The sequence below is a fragment of the Haliaeetus leucocephalus genome, unplaced genomic scaffold, assembly GCF_000737465.1.
Source record: "Haliaeetus leucocephalus isolate CR32 unplaced genomic scaffold, Haliaeetus_leucocephalus-4.0 Scaffold165, whole genome shotgun sequence".
NCBI lineage: Eukaryota > Metazoa > Chordata > Aves > Accipitriformes > Accipitridae > Haliaeetus > Haliaeetus leucocephalus.
Window position 1 is genome coordinate 1721296 of NW_010972601.1, and position 21770 is coordinate 1743065.

A 21770-nucleotide genomic window follows, 5' to 3' on the forward strand; every position below is an offset into this window, starting at 1 on the left:
GTGGGTGCTGCTGGTGCAGAAGGGCTACCAGGACACCGACCCGGCCCCCCGCGCCGCCGTTGTCACCAAGCTGAAGGGGGCGGCGGTCGCCGAGGTGGGGGGCGCGGGCCGGCGGCTGTGGGACGCGGCGGACTACGCCCGGCCCCCTCAGGTACGGCCGGGCCCCCGCCCTGGGGGGGTCGGCAAAAGCTGTGGTAAAACCCTTTGGGAAAGGAGAGGCGATGCTAACGTTGTGAATGGCAAAGCCAAAAAAGCAAATTTGTCCGTTGTTTTGCCGCTGAGGAGCGCGGCGGTGTAACTCCCCTGTTGAAGGCGCCTTCTTGCTTCCTAGGGAGAAAATGTGCTTTTTCTGGTGACCAATTTCATCGCTACAGCGAGGCAAGGTCAGGGCACCTGTCCCGAGGTAAGTGAGCTGTGCTCTTCCTTAGCCCAGCGCCGCGGTGGGGTTAGATTTATGAAGCCAGTCAGTACTGCTGCTCTGTAGCTGTGCGGGAACCCAGCAGAACCCAGTGCAAGACCAGACAGAAGGGAAAAATGGATTTTTATTCCAAACAAAGCTGATTCCCCTCATTCTCATGGCTCCATAGATCTTAGTTGCTCTTTTGAACTTGCTCTGTCATACCTGCATGAACCAAGACGTGTATGCGATCAGTCTGGCCAGAATCATTTGTGGTGATCAGAAGGACAAGGGATGTGGTCTGTTGGGGCCTCACCAGCTCTCTGGGCTTCTTGAGGGGTGGTAATACTGTATGATCTTTACAGGCTTTCTGCTGCCTTTGGACAAGGGCCACTCTGGGGAGGCTGAGCTGTGTTGCCCCATTGCTATTCCATCTCTGCAGTGTGGCTGACATCAGCACTGCCATCCCCAGCTAATACCTCTGTTATCCATATTCCTTCTTGAGTCTCACGTATATTCTTGGTTTCTTGACTTGCTGATCCATTCTCTTACCTCTGTTCTGCCATTTTTCCTGATGCTTTTACACACACTCCATGGATACCTGTGTCATGTTTCCTTCATAACTCTCTGCTGCAGGACTAGTATCCTCTCCATCTTAGTGTTCTATTTTTAGGAGGAACAGAGCACAAGCTCTAGGTGGTATCCCAGTCAGCCAACACTTAGTGGTATATGTTCTGAGGGATAGATCTTCCCTTTAAGTCTGGATTCAGGCCAGCCCCTCAGCTGAACTCTCCCAGGCTGGACCCTGCTTGGCAGACAGGAGCAAATGTCTTCTAAGCTAAGCCACTGCTGGCACCTTGTGCCTGAGCCAAGTACTGTTTGTCCTAATGGCCCCTTCAGCTTTTCCTGTGGCCTGCTGTGCTGTGCCCAGCCTGATCCTGCTTCCCAGCTCACCCTGTGCTGCAGGCTGCCGGGCTGGGCTGCTCTCCAAACACAGGCCACAGGCTGCGGGAGAGGAGGAGCAACCCCAGTTTGGGGTCAGGGAAAATGGTACTAGTGATCCCTCTTCAAAACGTTGAGAACTCCTAAAGTACTGATAGCTGCAGGAACGTCCCCGGAGGAAGACATGTGCTGTAGAGCATTTCAAGGCTCTCTCACAGGCAGTCATGGGCATCTCTGGATGCTTGTTTTTGCAGCGTGCAAGGCAAGGATACAGAGAGAGCAGAGCGTTTCATCCCATTACAGCGCTGTGGTGTGTCTGGGTGCCTGTCACAGCCTTCACCCTGTGCTGCTCTCCAGTAGTTTCTCAGTTCCTGACTTTGGGGCTGTGGCTGACATTGATGTTTGGAAAACTTTGAAGATGTAGCTGTGACAGCTTTTGACTTTGCAGGAAGTTCTGAATATTCTTGATTACCAAGGTATTCTGTGCTGGCAGACCAGGGAAAAGTCTGGGTGGGGCCAGAGGCAGCAGCTGAGCACAGGATGGGTTGTTTTAGCAGCTGATGTCTGTGTTGAGCTCAGATCTGTGGCTGAGCTGTGACTTATCTCTTAGGGAGACCTTTCAGTGTTAATTTCAAATACTTTGAGTAGTTGGAAACCCTCTGCTTCTATTCACAAGGTGCTCTGAAGGTTAATGAAGATGACCAAAATAGACTTAGAGCCAGAAGGCATGAGTCAGACAGTGCATCCACTCTGCCCAGATGCAAGCTCTGGGGCTAAGGGACCATCTCACTTATATCATGGTCTCTAGCACATCCAGCTGTGCTCACCTCTTACAGGTCCAGATGCTGCTGATGGATGTGCACGTGAGTGGCACTGGTCCCAGCCCCAAGCAACACTGGATCGTGTCCTAAGGAGATGAGGGGGGTGTTAGATTTTGGCAGAAATCCTCATCTTTCCTTGCTCACATGTGATGCTGCTGGTGGTTTGTTCTCCAAGAAGGTTCACTTTACTTCCTGGCCTCTGGTATGTGGCTGCATGGCTGTCAATGGCTGAGAATCAGCAATTGTTTCTAATAAGATTAAGAATAAAGTCATTCTCTACCCATGCATTTGTGACTACAGAAAGTAAATATAAACCTTTCAGCCCTGAGGTTTGTAGTGTTTATGCACAGATCTCTGTTGTCAACACAAGCACTTCTTTGCTGCCCCCGTCTGAAATCACCCCGTCCCAGGAACACAAATGCTATGAACTCTGAGCAGCATCTGAGCTCTGCTGTGAGCACCTTGGGGGATGTCTTCTAAAAATGTGTAGTAGTTCACCTGCTTGTCAAGAAACCTGTTCTAAATGCTGGTGTGCTCATAATTCTGTCCTGTCCCAAACCTGCCATTCTTGGGTAGGTTCTTACAAAAATTTGTTTCTCCTAATTTTCCCAAGCTTTTAGACCCTTACACAACCAAGATGCAGCAACAGTTTAGAGAGCTTTAGGAGCACAGATCCAGGGCCCCATGAGGGCTTTTAACTGAGTCTAGATCTCTTTGCTTCTCTCACAATGCCCTTGTGGCACATGTAACCTGGTTTGGATCGTGCCTGTGGAGAATGCCAAGCACCGACAGATTTTTTCAAGGCTCATTTCCACTAAAAGGTGGTAGGAGAGGTTGAAACTTTCTTGGCCAAGTTTTAGGTTTTCTGTAGCACCATCACAGACTTCAGTACCTGAATTTCTCCCAAGCTTTGCAGCTTTTGTGCCCTGAACACCCAGAATGTCTGTCTGCCAAGTAGCACTTGTCATGTGTCTTGTTACCTGGACTTGGGAAGGGACTGATACACTCACCTGCCAATACTTGTTGTCTGGGTCCTTCTGGAGGCTGAATCCTTGACATCTGATTTGGATCCAGGATGACAAGTGCTCTCATAAGTACTTATAGCAGCATTGCAGGTGGGTGCTGCAAGCTATGAGTGGGCCATCGGGGGGGTGAGGGGCACAAATCTGGTAGCCATCCTTCTCCAGCAGTTGGGCAGGTCTCCGTGGTCCCTCTGGTAGTCCTGCGGACTTGCCTTCAGACACACCCTCCCCTTGCTCCCAGGCCACCTCCTCGCTGGCTCGTTCGGCCCAAAGTTTGCTGTGTTCACATGCACATCTGCACTTGCAGCTGGTGGCACCCAGGCATATGGGCCCCTGTGACAACTGGTGCTCCCGCTCCAGCTGCTCGCACTCAGACCCCCATACATACACACAATGTGCACACAGAATAGAGCCCCTCACCCAGGAAAATGGTTAGAAATGGAGTTTAGTCCGAAGGCAGGACAGACTGTGCTGATGGGGTACAGGGCATGGATGGACCAGCATACTGACCAGCCAGCTCTGTACATGCAACCAGTCCTTTGCATCCTTTTATCCCTTTACTTTCCAATGTTTGTTCCTTCTCAGATCACCTAGATCCCTCCTTTTCCATGCCTTTTTCTTCCTCTCCTAAACATCCCATCCCCTAAATGTCCTGTGTGATCCCAAAATGCTCTTCTCCTGCATCCCATAATGATTCCCATACCCTTAGGCATTGATACCCCCACCCAGCCCAAAGGTGCTTCAGAGAGCTGCTCCTCTCAGCTCATTACGGTGGGTTTCACACCTGGAACAAGGGCCTGAGGCTGTCCTGGGACAGCCCTGGTAGGGCCTGGACAGACCCCCCTTCTTCTGACTTCATAACTGGGGTTTCCCCACCTGCCTTTGGGCCTCTGGGCTTGGGGAGGTGGGTTTCTGATGGACTGGTGACTCCTGTGATGGCCTGGGAGTAGCTGGGGGAAGGTATTACTTGTATGGCCCTGCCTCTATCATCTATCTGTGTTTGAATAGGAGCTTTTTGCTGCTCCTGGCAATCGGGTGGGTCCAGAGTGAGGGTGAAGCTTTCAGTGTCTCCTGTAAAACTTGTGTTATGCTGTAGTTAGGGTCTCTTCAGCTCTTCCCTGGGGAATTGTGGTGGTGCTTCACGAGGTCCTTAATGGACTCTGCCATTAAGGCACTCCTGAACCCAACTGTGCTTGTTCCTGGTCCCAGCCGAGAGGTATGAGCTAGCTCAAGGCTTCCTCTGCCTCTGAGGTGGAGGAGGCGAGCACCCCAGAGAGCGTGGAGACAGGCGGGAAGGATTGCCCCTCGGAGATGCCTCTCTCCTTGCTGGCTGGAGGCTGCCCAGGTGCTGGACAAGGAGGATGTCTTCTGTAAGCGTTTGGGACGTGCTTGGAGAAACAGGAGCAGCAGCGCAGAAATGTGGGTGAGTGACTGCATGGCCTCAGGTGGCTGCACAGCACAGTAACAGCACTGCTCTCTGTCTCTCAGAGCCCCTCTGTTCTCGATGCGATGTGCACAGAAGATGCAGACTGTCCCATGGGAAACCCGGTGGTTCGTGGCAACGGTACTAGCTGTTTTGCTAAAAAACATAAAATCATTTCATTCCTCATGTTTGGTAGCAAACAGATCCACAAGGGTGCCTAATTGCCTGAGTTCAGTGCTTTTTGTAAGTGTGCACGGAATTGCTCTCCAGCCATTTGTTCCTGGCAAAACCTTACAGCTACCTGTCACAGCTGGATAAGCAGGTGCTGCAGGCACAAGGCGCTGTCACAGCAAATACAGGGGTGCTTTGTTTCTGATGTTGGCTGTTGGAATTGAAACCAATGTGCCGTGTGATTGGCAGGTTTTCCTTTCATAATACAACCTGTCTTTTATTTCATGCTGATTAATATTAGCAGCCCATGTGAGTTCAGCCAGAAAAGTCTATTTCAGCTCTAGGAGGTTGGTTGCCAAAGCTTTGTGTGCGGGATTGCCCCAGTTTGTTGTGTTCCCACCCGGGGAGCAGGTGGCTTCAGCAGCCATGGGGCAGGAGAGGCTGCGCTGGACAGACGGGTGCTGACAGCAGCAAGCAGCTTCTTGTCTTTGTAAAACAGCTCCTGTCATTTGGCCTCGAGGGAAGGTTTCACAAGGAAGTTGTTGGGTGGGAAAAACACTGAAGATGATCCCAGGGTCGTTTTTGTAGTTCAGGTTTTGAGAAGGCCAGAACAAGCCCGTGGCCAGGGCACTATCCCAGGAGGGGAGCTGTAGAGAAGAGGTTTGGAAAAGTAGTAAATTATATACATTGTCTCATTTCTAGGGATAAAAACTGGGAAATGTGTGATGTTTAACACCACCCATTCCACCTGTGAGATCTATGGCTGGTGTCCTGTGGAGAACACCACCCTGCCCAGGTAAGACACAGAGTGAGGGGACAGCAGGCGTTGAGAGCTTTGGTTGCTTCCCTCTGTACTCTGTGTAACCAGGAGCCTGATCATACTTGCCTGAGGGGCAGCTAGGCTCAGGGAGACCCTTGACACTGATCTGCTGGTCAGTTAAGCCAAGAGAACTTCACGCAAGAGCATTTATTGCAACTGTCCATTGTAGCCAAAGTCCTTGGATCATGGAAGAGACTGTAGGGCAAAGGGAATTGGGACCTGCCTTGGCCACTGTGCAAAATTTGAGTTTGTTGGTGGTTTTTTTCCAGGAAACCTCTTCTGGCTGAGGCGGAGAATTTCACGCTTTTTATAAAAAATACTGTCCACTTCACCAAATTCAACTTCTCCAAGTAAGTATGATGCTCCTCCAGCCAGACTGCATGCAGCCTAGTCCAGCCCCTGCACTGAGCTTATCTGCCTAGGGGCTGAGCAGCCAAGGTGTCCCAAGAAGCCACGTGCCATCCAGAACGGATGGTGCCTGGGGCAGTTACGATTCAGGATGGTGTGTTCAGGAGAATGCCGGTCGCTGCAGCAGCACCTGTGTTTGCGGATGTAAGAGCAATGGGATGGGGAGCCCTCAGAGAGGGACTGGTGTCTGTCTGCCTGTCTAGAGCACTGCAGACAGAGCTGGACAAGGCTAGTCATTCCCAAGGTCTCATTTTACCCCATATATTTTTGCATTGTAGTCCCTGCAAAATGGTTTCACTGAGGCCCAGTAAGAGGCTGCACTGGCCTCACCTCCCCAGGCATGCTGACTGTGCTGCCTTACTCTGGCAGGTGACATGGCTTGGGGCAGCTGAACTGCCCCTGCTATCACCCCTAGAGTGCTAACTCAAGCTGGGTCATTACATCTCACAGCAGTGAGAGCTAGGTGCCGGGGAAGAAAGGAGAAGCACAAAGACAGAGGTGGAGGAGAGGAGCTGAGAGGGGAAGGACCATGGCAGGTGCTGTAAAGGATGATAACTCCATGTGTGATTCCTCTGGGCTGGTTTCCCTCCACCCTCTCTCCAACTGAGGCTTTAGGAGATGCAATGACTGTCTCCCCCCAAAGCAGGAGCATTAGTGGTCCCAATCCAGCGGGAGCATCTCCTTTTCAGTCCTGCAGCAGGGCTCCCTGACCTCCCACACCCCACTCCACCTGTGACAGCTCCCCCTCTCTCTCTTTCCTGTCTCAGGTGCAATACTTTGCAGACCAATGACCCCACCTATTTCAAGAGTTGCACGTACGATCCATTCTTCAACCCCTCCTGCCCCATCTTCCGTGTCCGTGACATGGTGGAGGCAGCTGGAGAGACCTTTGGGGACCTTGCACTGCTGGTACTTGTTTTTCTAAAAGTATGCAAGATGACTCCAAATTCCCCAAGGATGTGGGCAAGGGCTGGGGGACAGGACTGACCTCTAAAATGCTAAGGGAATGTGTGATCTGGGAATGTCTGAACAGTAAAGAACTCAGCAAATCTCTGATCCCGTGCTTCTGGAATAAAATGTGTTTTGCAGGGGGGGAGCATCGGAGTTCGCATTGAGTGGGACTGTGACCTGGATCACCCCGCTGCCCAGTGCCAGCCGCAGTACTCCTTCAGCCTGCAGGACAGGAGGTACAATTTTAGGTGAGGATGCAGGGACAGTAGCCACACAGGCCTGTGGGTTGAGCACATGGCAATCGTTTGAGATCTCAGTTTTCCTGACTGATTATCTGAAAGGAGCAGCAGGGACAACGGGATGTGGTAACTCAGCGCAGGGTCTCTCAGTACTGGGCTGCTGTGGTAGTTCCTGCACCTTGTAGCTCTGCTCACTTTGGAGCTGTGCAAGGCATTACCTGCCTGAGGGCAGGGACATGTGGCTGTCCACACCCATGCTGACTCTGAACTGGACACACTGTGAGCTGCATGCTTCCAGTGACCCCGGGCTGGGTGCCAAGTGGACACTGATGCCCCACTGCTGATGCCAAGCTGGTGAGTCATGGCAGCATGTGCATCACCCACGTCCCAGCCGGCTGGAGGACACAAGGTGTGCACAGGCACATGGTAGCCCCAGCAGTCGTATGGCACTGGCAGCCCTCTTCCCGCACTGCCTGCGCAGAGCTGTCATGGCTTTCTGAGCTGCATCCAATGTCTCCTGCAGAACTGCCTCCTACTACTGGGACTCCCAGCGGCGGCTCTACCGGAACCTGCTGAAGCTCTATGGCATCCGCTTTGACATCTCCGTGCACGGCCAGGTACCGTCTCCTCTGCAGACCCCGCATGCGCAGTCCTGGCGGCCTTCTCACCCGGGCTGACTCCTCGCACTGCTCCTTGCTGCTTTCTCCTGCAGCCAGCCGCATGGCTTCCTGCTGGCATCGCTTCTCCCCACCCTGGTGAGCTCTTCACCTCTTTCCAGAGTTTTCCAAGCAGAGCAGGAAAAAATGGTCTTGGCCATTTGAAGAGAAATTTCTTGGTAATGCCCTGAGCGGGGAGGCTTCCTAGCTGAGGATGTAACATGGGTGTGGTGAAGTGCTGGGCCCTGCAGGCAAGGTGAGCTTGTCTGGGCAGAGGGCCTGTGGGCATCTCTGAGGGTCTTGTGGTGGGAGCACCCTGGCAAAGATCAACCTGAACTTTTCTGAACATGGACAATTGATCCCTTCTTGATTAGGTGTGTCCTTGGGGCAAGAAAAGGCCTGGGCATGATCATGGCTGACACCATTCTGTGCAGCATCACTGACAAGCTCAATACTCAACTGCGCAAGACAGAGCCTGTGCTGAGAGGACCTGCCACCCTGAGAGATGTCCACAGCTGTTCTGCCATGCTTAGCAGGGGCCTTTTCACCTAAAGAGGGCAAAGCACACAGTGCAGGACAGGGTGCACCACTTCTGGGTAGTGAGACCGGGTCCAGGAGGGGTGGCGTGGGAGGGAATAGCCAGGAGAGAGACAGGAACCCAAAAATCTCTTTCCTCAGAGATACCAGGCTCATTTGAGCAGAGAGGGACACATCACATCAGGGCTGTGTTTGCTGTTCGCTGGGATGTAGTTCCATGGGTGGCAGCTGCTGGGGTCCTGCAGCAAGAGGAAGGCTCCCACTGGGCCTGCAGGAGTAGGTGGGTCACAGTAACCTCTGCTGCCACCGAGTCACAAGCTGCCTCAATCCCTTCTTTGACAGCCAAAGGGGTTCTGCGTCAAGGCAATAGCAGTCAGGTTCCTACAGCTGGGCATGGAGAAGTGACCCTGTTTTCCTCCAGCACCTCCCTGCCTTTAAGCATGCTGCCCAGTGGGGCTTGTCCCACAGTCCTCTCACCACTCTCCACCCACTGTCTTCCCCCTCCACCCACTGTTTCTGACCAGGCTGGGAAGTTCGGCATAATTCCTGTTGCTGTGAGCTTCGGTACCAGCATCGCATTCTTTGGTGCCGTGAGTACTCTAGATATGCTTTTTTCCTCCTGTCCGTGGGTTGGGATTTGCCACTCATCTGTTGTTTCCCCTGCCTGCCTGCCTGGGCACAAGGCTTCCTGGGTGCCTGCCAGCCCAGGAAGGGGAGATTGTCTGGCAGGGTGTTAGCTCCCATTTTCCTATTTGTGACTGTTAGCAGTAATGACATTGCCGGATCAAGGATCCTGAGCACTGTCCGGGGCACATCTCATGGGGGCTGGGTATTTGTGTTGACCCTGGGAAGGTGCATCACTGGGGCATTGCTGGCTAGTCTGTTCCAGCTATCTCGGCCAGCAGGAGAGAGCACCTCTTCTCTGTGTTTCTTCCCTGACTCTAAAGGGAGCCAGTGTCTGGCTCCAGTACAGACATGGCATTGCAGTCATTGAGATGGGGCAGCCCCTTGTAGAGCACTTCTGTGGTTCTTCCCTTGCAGCAGAGTAATGGGAAGCCTGGGTTCCCCCACACGCCCCCTCTTTCCTCTCAGACATGCTCATCCCAGTCCCTTACGTGGCTGTGATGGTGGCTCTCCGCTGGACCAGCCCTCACCCTCCATCCCTCATTGCAGCCCAGATGATCACATCTAACCTCCTGCGCAGCTCATGGGAGCAGGTTGGGTCAAAGAGGACCTGGTGGAGCTGCCTAGCTGGCCTGGGCCGGAGGCAGGTCAGGCTCACTGCCCCCAACATGGGCCAGGTGCTGGAGTTTGGCCCACAGCCGGCTGTAGGGCTCTGTGGGAGCCAGGGCAGAGGGCCTGGCACTCCTGCAGGAAGTTTCGCTGCTGACTGCCCTGCTGTGTTTGTCTGTCTCCAGGCCACAGTGGTCTGTGACCTGGTTCTGCTCTACCTGGATGCAAAGGCTGACGTCTATTGGAAGGAGAAATTCGAGGAGGTAAGGATGGGGCCACTCCAGAGAGAGGGAGTGGAGTTTTGCAAGCAGGTTTAATTATTTTCTGCCCTTTGGTTAAAACTCAATTCACAAGATCTGTGAGAACCCCGGTGGAGCAGTTCTTAGTCTTCGACTCTTGGGCTTGGTGGCTGGTCTGAACTGAACCTGACAGAGATTAAACTCTTAGAAGTTTAACAACAACAGGCAGCAGAGTGAAGGAGAGGGACACAGCTAGTGCCCAGACTGCAGGGAAAGCTGTACCATGACCTCAACTACTGTTAGACAACAAGGAGTCCCCAGGGCGACCTTACTGTAGAAACCTGACCCAGCTCCACATTTATTCACCCTCTTCTGAACTGAATCTGGCCAAACTCCATGTGGAGAGAGGGCAGCGCTTCAGAGTGTGCCCTGGTGCTGTATCGGTGCTGATGCTGCAGTTCAGTGACAGGTTTTCTTGCTGTGTGTGATTCCCACTTTGGCACTGTCCAGCCCTGGTGAATTAGGGAGTTGCAGGGTGTGGGCTAGGAGGCCCCTGCAGAGCAGGAGGGCTGCCAGCCCTAGCTTGGGTCAGCTTTGGCTTTATCTGGTCAAGTCTTAGAAAACTCTGAGCACAGAGTTGCCTCAGTTTCCAGTGAACTGCCCCAGGGCTGCACCATCCTGCTGGGGGAAAAAAAGTTGTTCCTAATGCCTGATCTCAAATCACAAGTGGACTTGGGGTCTCAAACAATGAATGTGGTCGCATGGGACTGAGCAGAGCAGCGCAGAAGTACCTGCCTGGGCTGCCTCCTTGTCTCTAGTATACTAAGAGGCCCCTGTTCATTTTGCAGGCAAAACCCCCTAAAGGTAAGACAGAGGCTGCAGCTTAGGGACATCGGGAATGCTCTGCCACAAGCACCCTTCACTCCGGAGCAACCTCCAGGTAGCTGCGATGCGGTCATGGCTGCAGCCCAGGTGGCGGTGGCCCAGTTCTGGCTTGAGTGTGTGCTGCTGGGATTAGGATCTGCCTTTCCTGGAGACACATTTGCATCAGCAGAAGTTCTCAGCTCCTGGAGCACAAAGCCATCCCATGTGCAGCTCCCAGCACTGACCGGCGGGTGACTGAGCAGAGCTGTGCTGTGGAGCTGCTGTGGGAACTAGAGCTTGCTGGCAAGCAGCTGGCCCATGCTTAGCACAAGAGGCTCAAAGCACTTTGCGCTTCTTCACGTTCCAGATGGCCTTGATTTCCCATGAAAAACGGATGCAATGAAATAAAGTTGTTCAGAAAGCAGGAGGTGGCTCTGCTCTGTCTTTAGCCCTGGGGGTGGCTGTGAAGGTTTTGTGGTGCCTGTCTTGCACGTCGCAGCGCCCTGCCTCCCTCCAGCTGGGATGGCTTCATGCGAGCTGCCCAGATCCTCAGGAGCTCCCCAGGGAGTAGCAGGGCTGACCCCCAGCCCCCTTTTGGCTGTGCTCAGGGAGGGTTTAAGAGCTGAGCTTAAGGCACCAGCCCTAGGCTGGCACTTACTTGCTGGGAGATGCAGTGGCTCCTGTGCCCCCTGGTTCCTGCCTCCTGCCAGGGCTGATGTTCAGTGAGGCCAAGTGCAGCCTTGGGGTGAGCCTGAGCATTTCAGAGGTGCTGAACCCTGCGCTCCCACCTCCCCTGAGCTTTGTTGGCCTGGTGCAGGGGAGGGACTGGCTGTGTCCATGCCCGTGGGGTGCTCTGGGAACCCCACAAGCTGCCCACCTCAAAAGCACAGCACGTGGAGGCGCAGCGGGGGGTCTGAGCTCTGTTTAATGCTCCCTGCCGGGACTGACTGCGTGGGATGGAGGGCTCCTGCAGCATCACCCCTCCTCGGCCGCCTGCCCCGCTGTTTCCCCCTGCCCCAGCCGTCCCCTGCTGCCCTCCTTGAACTGCCGCAGGTAGAACTGTGCCGCCAGCTGCTTGGTCATGGTCTTCAGTGCAAGGAAAGCAGCCACAATCTCTGCGACGAGGAAGGCCAGGAAAAGGCTGTGCACGGCCATCTCGAGCGGCAGGCGGATGACGTGGCTGTCCGTCAGCAGGAAGAGCAGGAGGGGGAGCTGGATCAGGAAGGAGAGGAGGAGGAACCCAGCCAGCTCAGGCACCTGCAGAAGTAAAGCCTGCTGTGATGGGGCGCAGAGGCCATCGGTGAGGTGGGGGGGACCCTGTCTGCCCCAGGAGCTCCCTGCATCGGCCACTCTGCTGGCCTCAGCAGCCGGCGCCAGGGATGTCTCTGCCACACAGAGCTGTGCCTGGATGTGGTGGGATGCTGTCAAGCCCAGTGCTGGAGCGTTGCACCCACAGCACAGGGAGGGGTACAGCAGGAGAGCAAGTGGGTCCCCTTCATCCCCTGCCTCCAGGTCCTGCCTGCACCTGTGATTGTCTCCCAGGACAGCTCCAGGCAGGAATCCAGGAGGAATGGGCAAGTGACAGCCACTCAGGTCCTGAGCAAGGGGACATCCAGCATAGCCACAGCTCATCCAGCAGGGCTGTCCCTCACCCAGCACAGGGGACTTGTGGCCAGGGCGAAGAGATCGCGCTTACCTTCTCCTGCAGGTTCCCCACGTAGCCCAGGTAGAGGCGGGAGCCCTCAGCCAGTGAGAGGATGAGGAAGGCAGCGACTAGCAGGAACTGGTAGTGCCACTGCAGCAGGTGGTACTGTAATGGGCACAATCTCATCCCAGCCCACCGTGTGTCCAGCTCTCCATGCCGTTTTCCATCCCCTGCACTCCATGCCCAGCTCCCTGTGCCCCCCTCCCTGTCCCCTGCACCCCATGCCCAGCTCCCCATGCTCTGCCAGCTCCCACCCATGTTGGTGCCCAGCCCTGCCCACTCTGCCCTCCCAGTTTAACCTTCCCTGCCTGGAAAGTTCAGTGGTTGGTCTATGATTTCCATGTCTGGGAGCTGGAGGTGAGCCGTCTTGTCTTGTGGGGGACCCATTAATTTTGAAGAGGCTTCCCTCTCCCCTGCTCAACGTGGCCCCTGCATGACCAAGGAGGCTGGGCAAGGAGCAGGCTCCCCCCCACACACACCCCTCGTGCCCCATGAGATGGTACCTTCAGCTGCAGCATCATCCCCTCAGCCAGGCACCAGACCGGGAAGTAGTAGACGTTGAAGTAGAGCATCATCTGGAGGGGCAGGCTGGCCAGCACCTCATGGGCTAGGCAGGGCAGGCAGGGGTGGGCAGGGCTGCCCAGCACCCCCAGGGTCTTGCTGTCCCAAAGGAGCCCCTGCCTTGCAGCTGGTGGAGGGGAGAGCGATGGCCCCTGCCACGCCAAGGGGGGCGGCTGGGTAGCAAAACCGGCTGTTTGCAGCAAATGCACTTATTTTTGCTCCCCCTCATCAGTGGGTGGGTGCAGTGCAGGTACCCTTTGGGTGCTCCCAGCTCAGAGGCACCTGAGCACCCTGGTGATGTGCTGAGCAGGCTCACGGTGATGAAGCAACAGCAACCCCCTCCCCCCCCCCACTCCCCTCTGCCACCGAGCCCTGCTGCCCATACCTGCGTGGTAGGTGTGGGCAGCGCCGCTGTCCCATGTCTTGTTGTTGATGAAGAGGGAGCTGCTGAACACAGCCAAGCCCCAGCGGAGGTTGGGGGGCAGAGGGGTGTGCACAGCCATGGCCAGCAGCTGAGCCCTGTTTGCCCCAGCCCGGCTCAGCCAGGATTAGCCAGAAGGTAATTAATGGGATGACAGGTCAGGCTAATGCGTGGGGCCACTTGGCCATTGGTTCCCTGGGGCCAGGGCAGCTGAGCTGGGAGGAGGATGTGGGGAAGGAAAATTCCCCCCTCCCTGGACACCAAGCCCATGTGGGAGCCACAAGGATACAGAGCACCTCCCCTCCACAGCAGCTTGCAGGGGATGAGCAGCAGGTTGTACCCATCACCATGATGGGCATCCCCAGCCTGCTCTGCCCCACCACACGCTCTCCCAGCTGGGTTGTATCAACATAATTATTGCTTAAAACTCCCTGACAGACAAGATGCCCTGGGGGTGGAGATGGTGCTCTTTGCTAGAAATGCTTCTTCAAAGCCTCCAGACTCATGAAGGGTTTTACCCATCACCATGAGCTTCCCTGCTAATGGGCTGCCCCTGTGGGTCTCCATGCTGTTCAGTGTCCCCAGGCCCCATCCAGGCTTGTGGTCCTGGGGAGGACAGCACAGGGACAGTGTGTGTGAGAGGGTGGTTGAGCCGGAGGTGAAGTGGGTTTTGCAGAAAATCTAACCAAGTGTGGAAAAAATACACCCTGCTACAGGCATTGGCCTGTTATTAGGTAAGGACACTGAGCTAAGGGAGGGCAATGGATGAGCAGAAAGGCCCATGAGGTCCTTCTGGTCTATTTGGCCATGCCTGGACAAGACATCTGAAGATGCCACTGATGAGAAGATGGTCTCCACTGCATCGGGGATGGTGTTTAACCACAGCCTGTAACACCTCCCAGCCTCAGAAGTGACACTGGGAAGACTTGCCTGGAGATGGTTGGCCACCACCATTCAGCTCAGACCAACTCTAGCTGAGACAAGGGCAGCCAGCCCACAGGACAGGGGGACAAGTGTGCCACTGCAGGAAAGGAAGAAGGCGAAACTGTGTTGCCACAACCTCCTTGGGGGTTGTAAGAAGGAACAAAGCTAGGAGTAAATGCCAGTACATGAAGAGGCAACGTTCGCCCAAGCAATGTCCAAGGTGCAAAAGCAAAGGCAGAGATAGATGGATGAAGGGTGAGGCCATACTTAGTCTGGGAAACCATCTTGTGCAGGGCAGTGATTTTTTTTAAGCGAAGGCTTAGGACACAAGGGAACTAAAAATAAACCTGTCACCTGGTACGATGCTGCAACAAGATGTCCGGAGGGGTTCTTGGGTGTGCGGGAACGGAAGGTGTGCTGTGCCCAACACATGGCTCCCTGGGTCCTGCCAGCACACAGGGCGAGATGTGGGCAGGGTGACCGGCAAAGCCCAGCCTCTGAGGAGCAGGAGCTGGTGGAGAGCTTGGGGTCTGTGGTCATCATGTCTACGTGGGCAACCCAGGTGAGCAACCTAGAAGCTAAGTGGGCAATCTGGTGAAGCTAAACATGATGAGGCAATGCAGTTGGGGATCACTAACAAGCTGCATCTGCCCCAGCTGGGTTTAGCTAATGGTGCTCATTCCCAATAGGAACATGTGGCTTCTTAAGAGCTGGAAACTTTTTGTCCTGGCATGGGAGGTTGAAAGATGTGCCTGGAGAGGTGGCAGAGGAGACAACCCAGCCTTGCCCCACTTCAGGACATGCTCACCACCGGTAAGCATTTGCCAAGGTGCTGGACGAGGGGTCCCAAGTCCAACACCATCTCCCACACCGGTGTGGAGGAGCCATGCCCACAGGTCAGTGTCAGGATGCCCAGCTCTGCGGGCAGCTCTGCCCATGAGCCAGCATCTGTCTTAAGGAAAGCCACGGTGGTGACTGGGGTTTCTTGTGTCATGGGGTGATGTTCCCAGCCCCAGCTGAAACAGCTCCTCTCTAAGAAGGGGGAATGGGACTTGTTCCCCACACTGCAGCCGTAAGCTGGGGCAGAAGGTCCTTCCTGAGCCACTGCGTGGTCTTCAGCTCCATGAACATGGGGGTGATGCTTCCTGTGCACAGCTCATGCCCGACACTGGATGAGGCCCTAGCAGAGACGAAGGAGTCAAAGGGCATCTTCCTGAAAAACAAAGCGCCCTGACAATCTGTCCAGGAGGACTCCAGAGGATGTCAAGCCTTCAGGTGAGCAGGAAGACAGAGGCCTTGGAAAAGCTCAGCCAAGATGTGCTGGGGGAGCATGGGAGCTGTCAGTCTCACCCAGAGTGGAAGATGTGCTGGAGAGCCCAGCGGGAAAAACCACAGAGCTCCAGGGGCTGCCACCATGCGGTGTCCTGGTGTCCCCAGGCACGCCCAGCCAGGTACCCCAGGGAGCTGCTGAAGCAGAGTCCGACCACCCCACCAGCAAGACCTGGGATGCAAAACCACATGTCCCTGTCGAGTGTGCAGAGCCGGGGCAGCAGGCTGGGCAGCTGCCTCCACCTGGGCAGCGTGCATGGCCCCAGCCCCTCTGCAAAAGCCCTGCCCGGCGCACCAGGAGCTGAGCAGCCCCGGCCACCTCTGCCCTCAGAGAAAGCCCTCACCCACACTGCACTGGGGACGGAGACATCAACATTTGCCTTTTGGGACCTATGATGAAACTTGCAAGTTCACATCTCTTTGTAATGTAATGATGCAAGACAAGGACCCTGTTCATTGCTCCATGCTGAAGCATGCACATCCCTGCCTACTGTCCTCTCTGGTCACACCACCTGGGAAAAACTTGCAGTGAAACAAGGAGACCAACTGGAGACATGACAGACAACTGCTGACATTTCTATCCAGCAAAGATCAGAAAGTCTGGAAATAAATACAGGTGAGCTAGCCAGAAGTGGGAAGCCTTCACAGAAGAGGTGCTTGCACCACCCAGTCAACCTGCAGAGGTGACCCAAGGCCTTGGAAGGAGTCAGAGATGATCCAGATCCCAAGAATAGTACTGCTTTAATTCATAGGGGGTGAATCAAATTAAAAATATAAATCCTTTTGCTTTGGGCTCAGGGTAAAACACTGACTGCTGGGGAAAAAAAAACCCTCCTCAAGGACAGAGTGCTAGAGGCTCTCCAAGGGGGGGTTCTCACCCCCTCAGCTCTGCTGGGCTGATGGACATGGGGCTGCGGGTTGGCCAGGTCCACTCCCAAGCTGGAGATAAGGCTCTTCTTCCAGCAAGGGGCAGAAAACACAACAGCAGAGCACCAACATGGAAAGCCGAGATGAGAAATGCAGTCTTGTCACTAGGCGACAGGAGGAATGAGTGACAATGGCCAGAGGACAGACAGAAATACTCCTCCGGCTACTTTTCCTTGAGTAACGTCTCAGCAGCAGCACTAATCCTGTGATCATCGTTAAGGAGAGAGACATGACAAGGCTGGCTGGAAGGATGGCTACCAAGCCTAGGGGCTGCAGTTCGGCTGTCGCACCTCTCCAGGGAGCGCCTGCTCTGCACCCTGGGGACTGACCGAGAGCTGCCAGTGCCCGAGTCCAAACGAGCCCCGAGAGATGGGGAGCAGCGCTCCAGTCCCTTGTCTGCTCCAGGACGGGGAGATACTGTGGGTTCTGGGACGGGGACTGATAAGCTCCAGAACCCTCGGCTTAGGCAGGGACACACCTCTATGGGGGGGATCTGGACAGGGAGACCAGCCTGGAGAAGGGAGAATGCAAAACAAACACAGGCTGTCCAGAGACCACCCAATGTGACTCCAATCTCCCTGGCCCCCTCAGGTGCTCCCTAGGATGGGTGGGCACAGGCAGAGCTGTGGCAAGCGCTGCAGCCGTGCAGAGAGGGAGCAGATGTCAAGCTCCATGGGGATGCACATCAGAGCTCTGCCAGGAATGAAGATGATTTGGGAAGGGGCAACATGCTTGAAAGCACAGGGAGCAACGAAAGGCACTCGCGCTATTTACGGGGGTGAGGGACATGCTTGGGGCAGACCCGCCTGGGGACCCCCCAGCCCATCGGCAGGATCCGCAGCCACGTGGCACCCATGCCTGCTGTCAGTGCCAAACCCTGCTCTCTCTGGGGGCTGCTTTTCCAGCATCCCATGGGAACTGCAACAGCAGAGCCCCAGCCCGGTAGGCACCGGGGCAGAGGAGCCGTCAGCAGTCTGCTGGGAAGGTAAGTACAGTGACGGGCACTGGGTTCATCCAAGTCTCAAAGGGAAATGACTCAGCCGCGGTGTTCCCGTTTGTCCGTGGAGCTGCCATCCCATCTCCCCGCAGCAAGCGCAGCATCAGGAGGGCGCAGCCACCAGCGGCATTAGGAACCTTTCCCAGTTAGCCAGGACATATCTCCGGTTCTAAAAGAGAGAAAAAAACAGCAGTGCTGTGAGGTGATTCCCAGCATGCACAAACAAATGTGCTTGGTGTGCCTGGACGCTGCCCTCAGCGCTAGTGCTGTCACTGGTCACCGGTCCCCACCCCAGCATCTGTGCTGCTGTGCACAGAGGCACAGCCCTTTAGAGGGCAGGATGGCAGCACCCCTTCCTCCACCCTCACTCACATGTCACTAAAACTGTCCAAAAACTCACGTGCAGATCCTCAATTCCATCTAAAACTGAGTTCAAACAGTATTTTTTTAACGTAAAACAAGCTCTTCTGGCATTCAGCTGAAAATTTATGGAAAGCCACTGAACGGCAGGCATCTTCCCAGCTGAGCAGGGTCTCAGCCCAAAGGCAGCTGCCTGTTCCCAACAGACCTGTGCACCAGCACCATGCCCGCCCGCCCCCAGCCCGGCTCCAGCCACCTCCAGTCCCACCACCCAGAACAGCAGCATTGCCTGCTGCAGTTTGCAGGGCAGGCTGCAAAACAAGCACGCAGCTGTAACCAGTATCCCCACACAGGAATTAGGGACATGGCCCAAGCAGGGGGCTGGTTGTCCCTCTTGCCAGCCCTTCACACCCAGCGCACCCTGGACCCCAAACCGAACGTACTTGCCGTGACGGACAAACAGCCTAAAAGGTGCGAGAGCAGCAGGAGACAGAGAGAGAAAAGACATTTAGGTTTACGATGGTCCGGCTTCCTCCAGGCTCGCCGAGCCCCACCATGGGGACCATAGCTCCTCCCATCGCCGGGCTGCCCATGAGATGCCACCTCCCTTCCAGCTGCAAACTGGGTGGCCAGCAACCATTTCCTGATGTACTGGAGATGATGGGCACAACCCTGCCCCGGTCACTGGTGGCTGGGTGGACCCCCGACTTGCTCCCCATCCTGGGGGTGCCCAGGGTGTCTGAACTGGCTCGGGGCTGCCTGGGGGCTGGGAGCACTTCTCTCCCTGAGCTTTTGAAAGTCTGCTTTTATTCCAGATGTGGAAACACCCCAGGGACAGGGACCCACATTCCCCCCTCAGCTCTGATTCCCACTCTAAAGGATCCTTCCCAGCTGTTACCACCTCCCTGACGTTTGCCTTCCAGCACAGCATGTTCTGCACCCACCCTTTGCATACAGGGGTTCACTCTTTCCTGTGCAAAGCCTTAAAAACAAAGTGAAGGGGCAAAAATGCACTTTGCCTATAAGCTACGCCCCAATGAACCAGAGGCTGAGACACAGAGGGCCAGTGCCCCGGCACCACGAGCTCTCCGGGCTTTGCTCTTGCACAGGGTTGCACACAGGCTGCATACCCAGCCCCTCTCTGCGGGTCCCCTAGAGTGACTGGGTGCCCAGGAACACCCCAGCATCAGGCAGTGCTGCCTTGGTGATGTGCTAGCACCCGGTGGCAGTGAGTACCACTGTCCCATCAAGTCTGTGCAAGGATTTGGATCCGGGTGTTTAAGACCAACCCCCTGTGTGTGGGATGCCAGACCTGGAGGTGGCTGGAAGGCAGCATTGTGGGGACAGAGTGAGTGGGGCAGGAAGGGAGATGCGAGAAGGGTACGGAGTGGGGAGCAGCAGGAAAGAGCTGCCCAGCACCCATCGGGGTCCTGCCTCAGGGTGCTCAGCCCTGCCCTGCACCTCATGGCTGTGCTCAGCCCCTGCCCTGGCACTGCTGGTTCCCACAGTGCGTCTACTTACTCCACATCACGCTTTCGGATGGTCCTGCCGGCAGCCAGGACCTCAGCCACCTTGGACACGATAGGGTCGTAGTTCATGCTGGCCACAGCCACCACCTCGTCGCTCCTAGGGCCGGGCAGAGCAGAGCGGTTAGGGCAGCCCTGGGTGGCCATGGATCCATCACCCAAAAAGCAACATGCTGGAGAGAAGTGGGAAGCAAAGAGAAACACCCACTCCAGGGTCAGGGCCTGTCCCAAGGCGTGAGCACCATGGGGACTGTGCTAGTGGTGTGGGACAAGGGACAGGGAGAGGGCTCAGAGCTGGCACTGCAGCCTGGCACCACTGTGGTCTCACCAATGCTCACGTGTTGGCATGGTGAGCATCACTAGGGTGCCCAGGGGATGGAGACAGCTCTGGGCACCCTGGCATCTCTGGGAAAACACCAGCAAAGGTGGATCTGATGGTGGACAAAACCCTGGACATCAGCGAGGATGCCCAGTGGTTGCTGCCATCCGAGCAGGTGATCCCTGCGCTGCTGCCCTGTATGGAGGGAGTGCAGAAGCGGGTGGTCAGGATTTCTCTGTGGGACACTCGCTTGTGCTGCTCCACATCCCCTTCCTCCAAGTGGGCAGAGTGCCCACCTCCGAGCTGCTCCACAGGCACGCTCCTCCCAAAGCACTGGGATGGCTGGGGTGTCCGACACCAGGGTCCCACTAGCCCCAGTGATGAAACCCCTGTGTATATGGGATGTCCAGCAGCACATCCCAGTCCAGCTGACAATCACCCACCAGGATGCCAGTGCTGGTGGTACAACACAACCTCAAAGGCTGAATGGGAAACAAATTAAGCGGAAGGGAAGAGGATGTAAAAATGCTGGAGGAGCTTTGGCTAAAGGTCACAAGGCAAACAAGATGGGCTCTTCTACTTTGAGGTTTGCAGAGGTCAACCTGAGTGTAAATCTTCGAAGACTGAACCCAGGAGATGACTCATAAATAGATAACTGAATAGACAAACAACGTAAAGATCAGAGAATGTGTGTGGGTAAGATATTAAACACTGGTGATATTGTTGAGTAAGCTGAAGAGTAGAAGCACCCAGCAAATCAAGATCTGCTCTTCAATCTACTGCCAGAAAGCTCCGTGACCAACAGAGCAAAGAGCAGCTGGGGCAGGGGGGAACATGTGCCTGATTCCCAAGAGGAAGAGAGCAGAAGCCATGTTTCAGAGGACACTTCATCTCTATGGAGCCATGGGACTTGAAGTAATCTCTCACAGCTGTCCCACAAAGCCACAGGGTAGCTCCATCACAGAAGATTATCTATTTCAAAAGGTTCTGATTGATTCCTAAATAAACTCACTACAAATAAGAGAGAGCAAGTCGGAAACAGAGCAGTGGTCTGTCTTCCCTGTCCCGTGGGTGAGCATAGGTGTGCAGAGCAGACCAGGAGCCCAGAATCATCTCTGGAGCCACTGGAGTTTGGCCACAGCTTAGTTAGCCCACACCAGCCAGGCTCCAGCACAGGGTGCTGCTCCACGGGAATGGTTGTGGGAAAGGGGAGCTGCTGCATTGCCAGGAGCTCTAAAAACAAGATTTGGATGCCATTGGAAATCCCATCTCAAGCATCCTTAGCTCACTGCAGAGATGTGTACCTACAGCAGAGGCGATCTCTGATAGCCTGCGGCTCTTCCATCCAGCAGACAAGGTGAGAATAAGGAGTAACAGACAGATGTTGACAAGCAATACATTCACACCAGAAAAGAGGCGTCCGTGGCAGGCAGTGAGGACAATTAACCATCCAAGAAGATTACAAAGCACGTGTGTGTTCAGCTGAACTGCCTGCTGCGCTGTCACGTTCAAGGGCTGCTGCTGCGATTTAGAAGAGCTCTTTGCTTTCTGAGCCTGCATCTTCTCTGCTGTGAGCTGGAGCATCCCACATCAGCAGTGGCTTTTAAACATTTTGTCTGACAGATGGGGAAGCCAGGAGGGATCCTTCTTTTTCAAAAGGTCTTCAGGGGCAACACAAGTGCCTGTCCTGAACCTGGGATTTGGAGAAATCAGAAGTCTTGGTGTAAAGGCTGAGGGAAGATGGACCACTGTGGACGAGCACCGTGTCTACACAGTCTTCCCTTCCTCTGCAGGGTTCAACACAATAGAAGTGGGGAACCATGAAGAAGACAACCACAGCAATTCCCTGGATATCCCAATATCTCCAAGACATCAGCCTGTTCTGGCTGAGGTGCTGTAGTGAAAGCAGTGTCCCATGGGGACATCTGCAGAGCACCGTCCCGGACACCCCCACAGCTCACACAGCTCTGAACGGGGA

General features: G+C 55.1%; 3 protein-coding genes across 5 annotated transcripts in view; 1 reads left to right on the top strand and 2 right to left on the bottom strand.

Annotated features, from left to right (window-relative positions):
* Positions 1–6: 6 nt before the first annotated feature.
* P2RX6 (purinergic receptor P2X, ligand-gated ion channel, 6) lies at positions 7–10822 on the top strand. The gene is made up of 10 exons (XM_010563358.1): positions 7–151; positions 332–403; positions 4671–4746; positions 5479–5572; positions 6772–6913; positions 7094–7203; positions 7718–7811; positions 8912–8977; positions 9806–9883; positions 10708–10822. The coding sequence occupies exons 3-10, from the start codon at positions 4692–4694 to the stop codon at positions 10744–10746; spliced, it is 678 nt and encodes a 225-aa protein (XP_010561660.1). The 5' UTR covers positions 7–151; positions 332–403; positions 4671–4691; the 3' UTR covers positions 10747–10822.
* An 876-nt stretch (positions 10823–11698) lies between these two features.
* LOC104829258 (transmembrane protein 17B-like) lies at positions 11699–13492 on the bottom strand. The gene is made up of 4 exons (XM_010563393.1): positions 13375–13492; positions 12932–13035; positions 12420–12533; positions 11699–11980 (listed from the first exon to the last, which is right to left on the bottom strand). The coding sequence occupies exons 1-4, from the start codon at positions 13490–13492 to the stop codon at positions 11699–11701; spliced, it is 618 nt and encodes a 205-aa protein (XP_010561695.1).
* Positions 13493–17716: 4224 nt separating this feature from the next.
* Positions 17717–21770, bottom strand: part of AIFM3 (apoptosis-inducing factor, mitochondrion-associated, 3) — a 36065-nt gene continuing 32011 nt past the window's right edge. For 2 of the 3 annotated variants that reach the window (XM_010563361.1, XM_010563360.1), the window contains exons 18-19: positions 19469–19573; positions 17717–17756 (exon numbers count right to left, since the gene is read on the bottom strand). In XM_010563361.1, the coding sequence (XP_010561663.1) occupies positions 17717–17756; positions 19469–19573 (145 nt within the window). Of the gene's footprint in view, positions 17757–18390; positions 18412–19468; positions 19574–21770 lie in introns of all 3 variants that reach the window. The other variant, XM_010563359.1, reaches the window with a different exon arrangement.

What these genes read in the sequence shown, in the direction of transcription:
- P2RX6 (XM_010563358.1), top strand. Translation starts at nt 4,692, where the DNA reads ATGTGCACAGAAGATGCAGACTGTCCCATGGGAAACCCGGTGGTTCGT. An exon ending in TTGGGGACCTTGCACTGCTG is followed by an intron (nt 6,914 to 7,093) that starts GTACTTGTTTTT and finishes TGTGTTTTGCAG; the next exon opens with GGGGGGAGCATCGGAGTTCG. An exon ending in GCATCGCATTCTTTGGTGCC is followed by an intron (nt 8,978 to 9,805) that starts GTGAGTACTCTA and finishes GTCTGTCTCCAG; the next exon opens with GCCACAGTGGTCTGTGACCT.
- LOC104829258 (XM_010563393.1), bottom strand. Translation starts at nt 13,492, where the DNA reads ATGGCTGTGCACACCCCTCTGCCCCCCAACCTCCGCTGGGGCTTGGCT. An exon ending in TGCCCACACCTACCACGCAG is followed by an intron (nt 13,036 to 13,374) that starts GTATGGGCAGCA and finishes TGCCCTGCCTAG; the next exon opens with CCCATGAGGTGCTGGCCAGC. An exon ending in GGATGATGCTGCAGCTGAAG is followed by an intron (nt 12,534 to 12,931) that starts GTACCATCTCAT and finishes TGCCCATTACAG; the next exon opens with TACCACCTGCTGCAGTGGCA.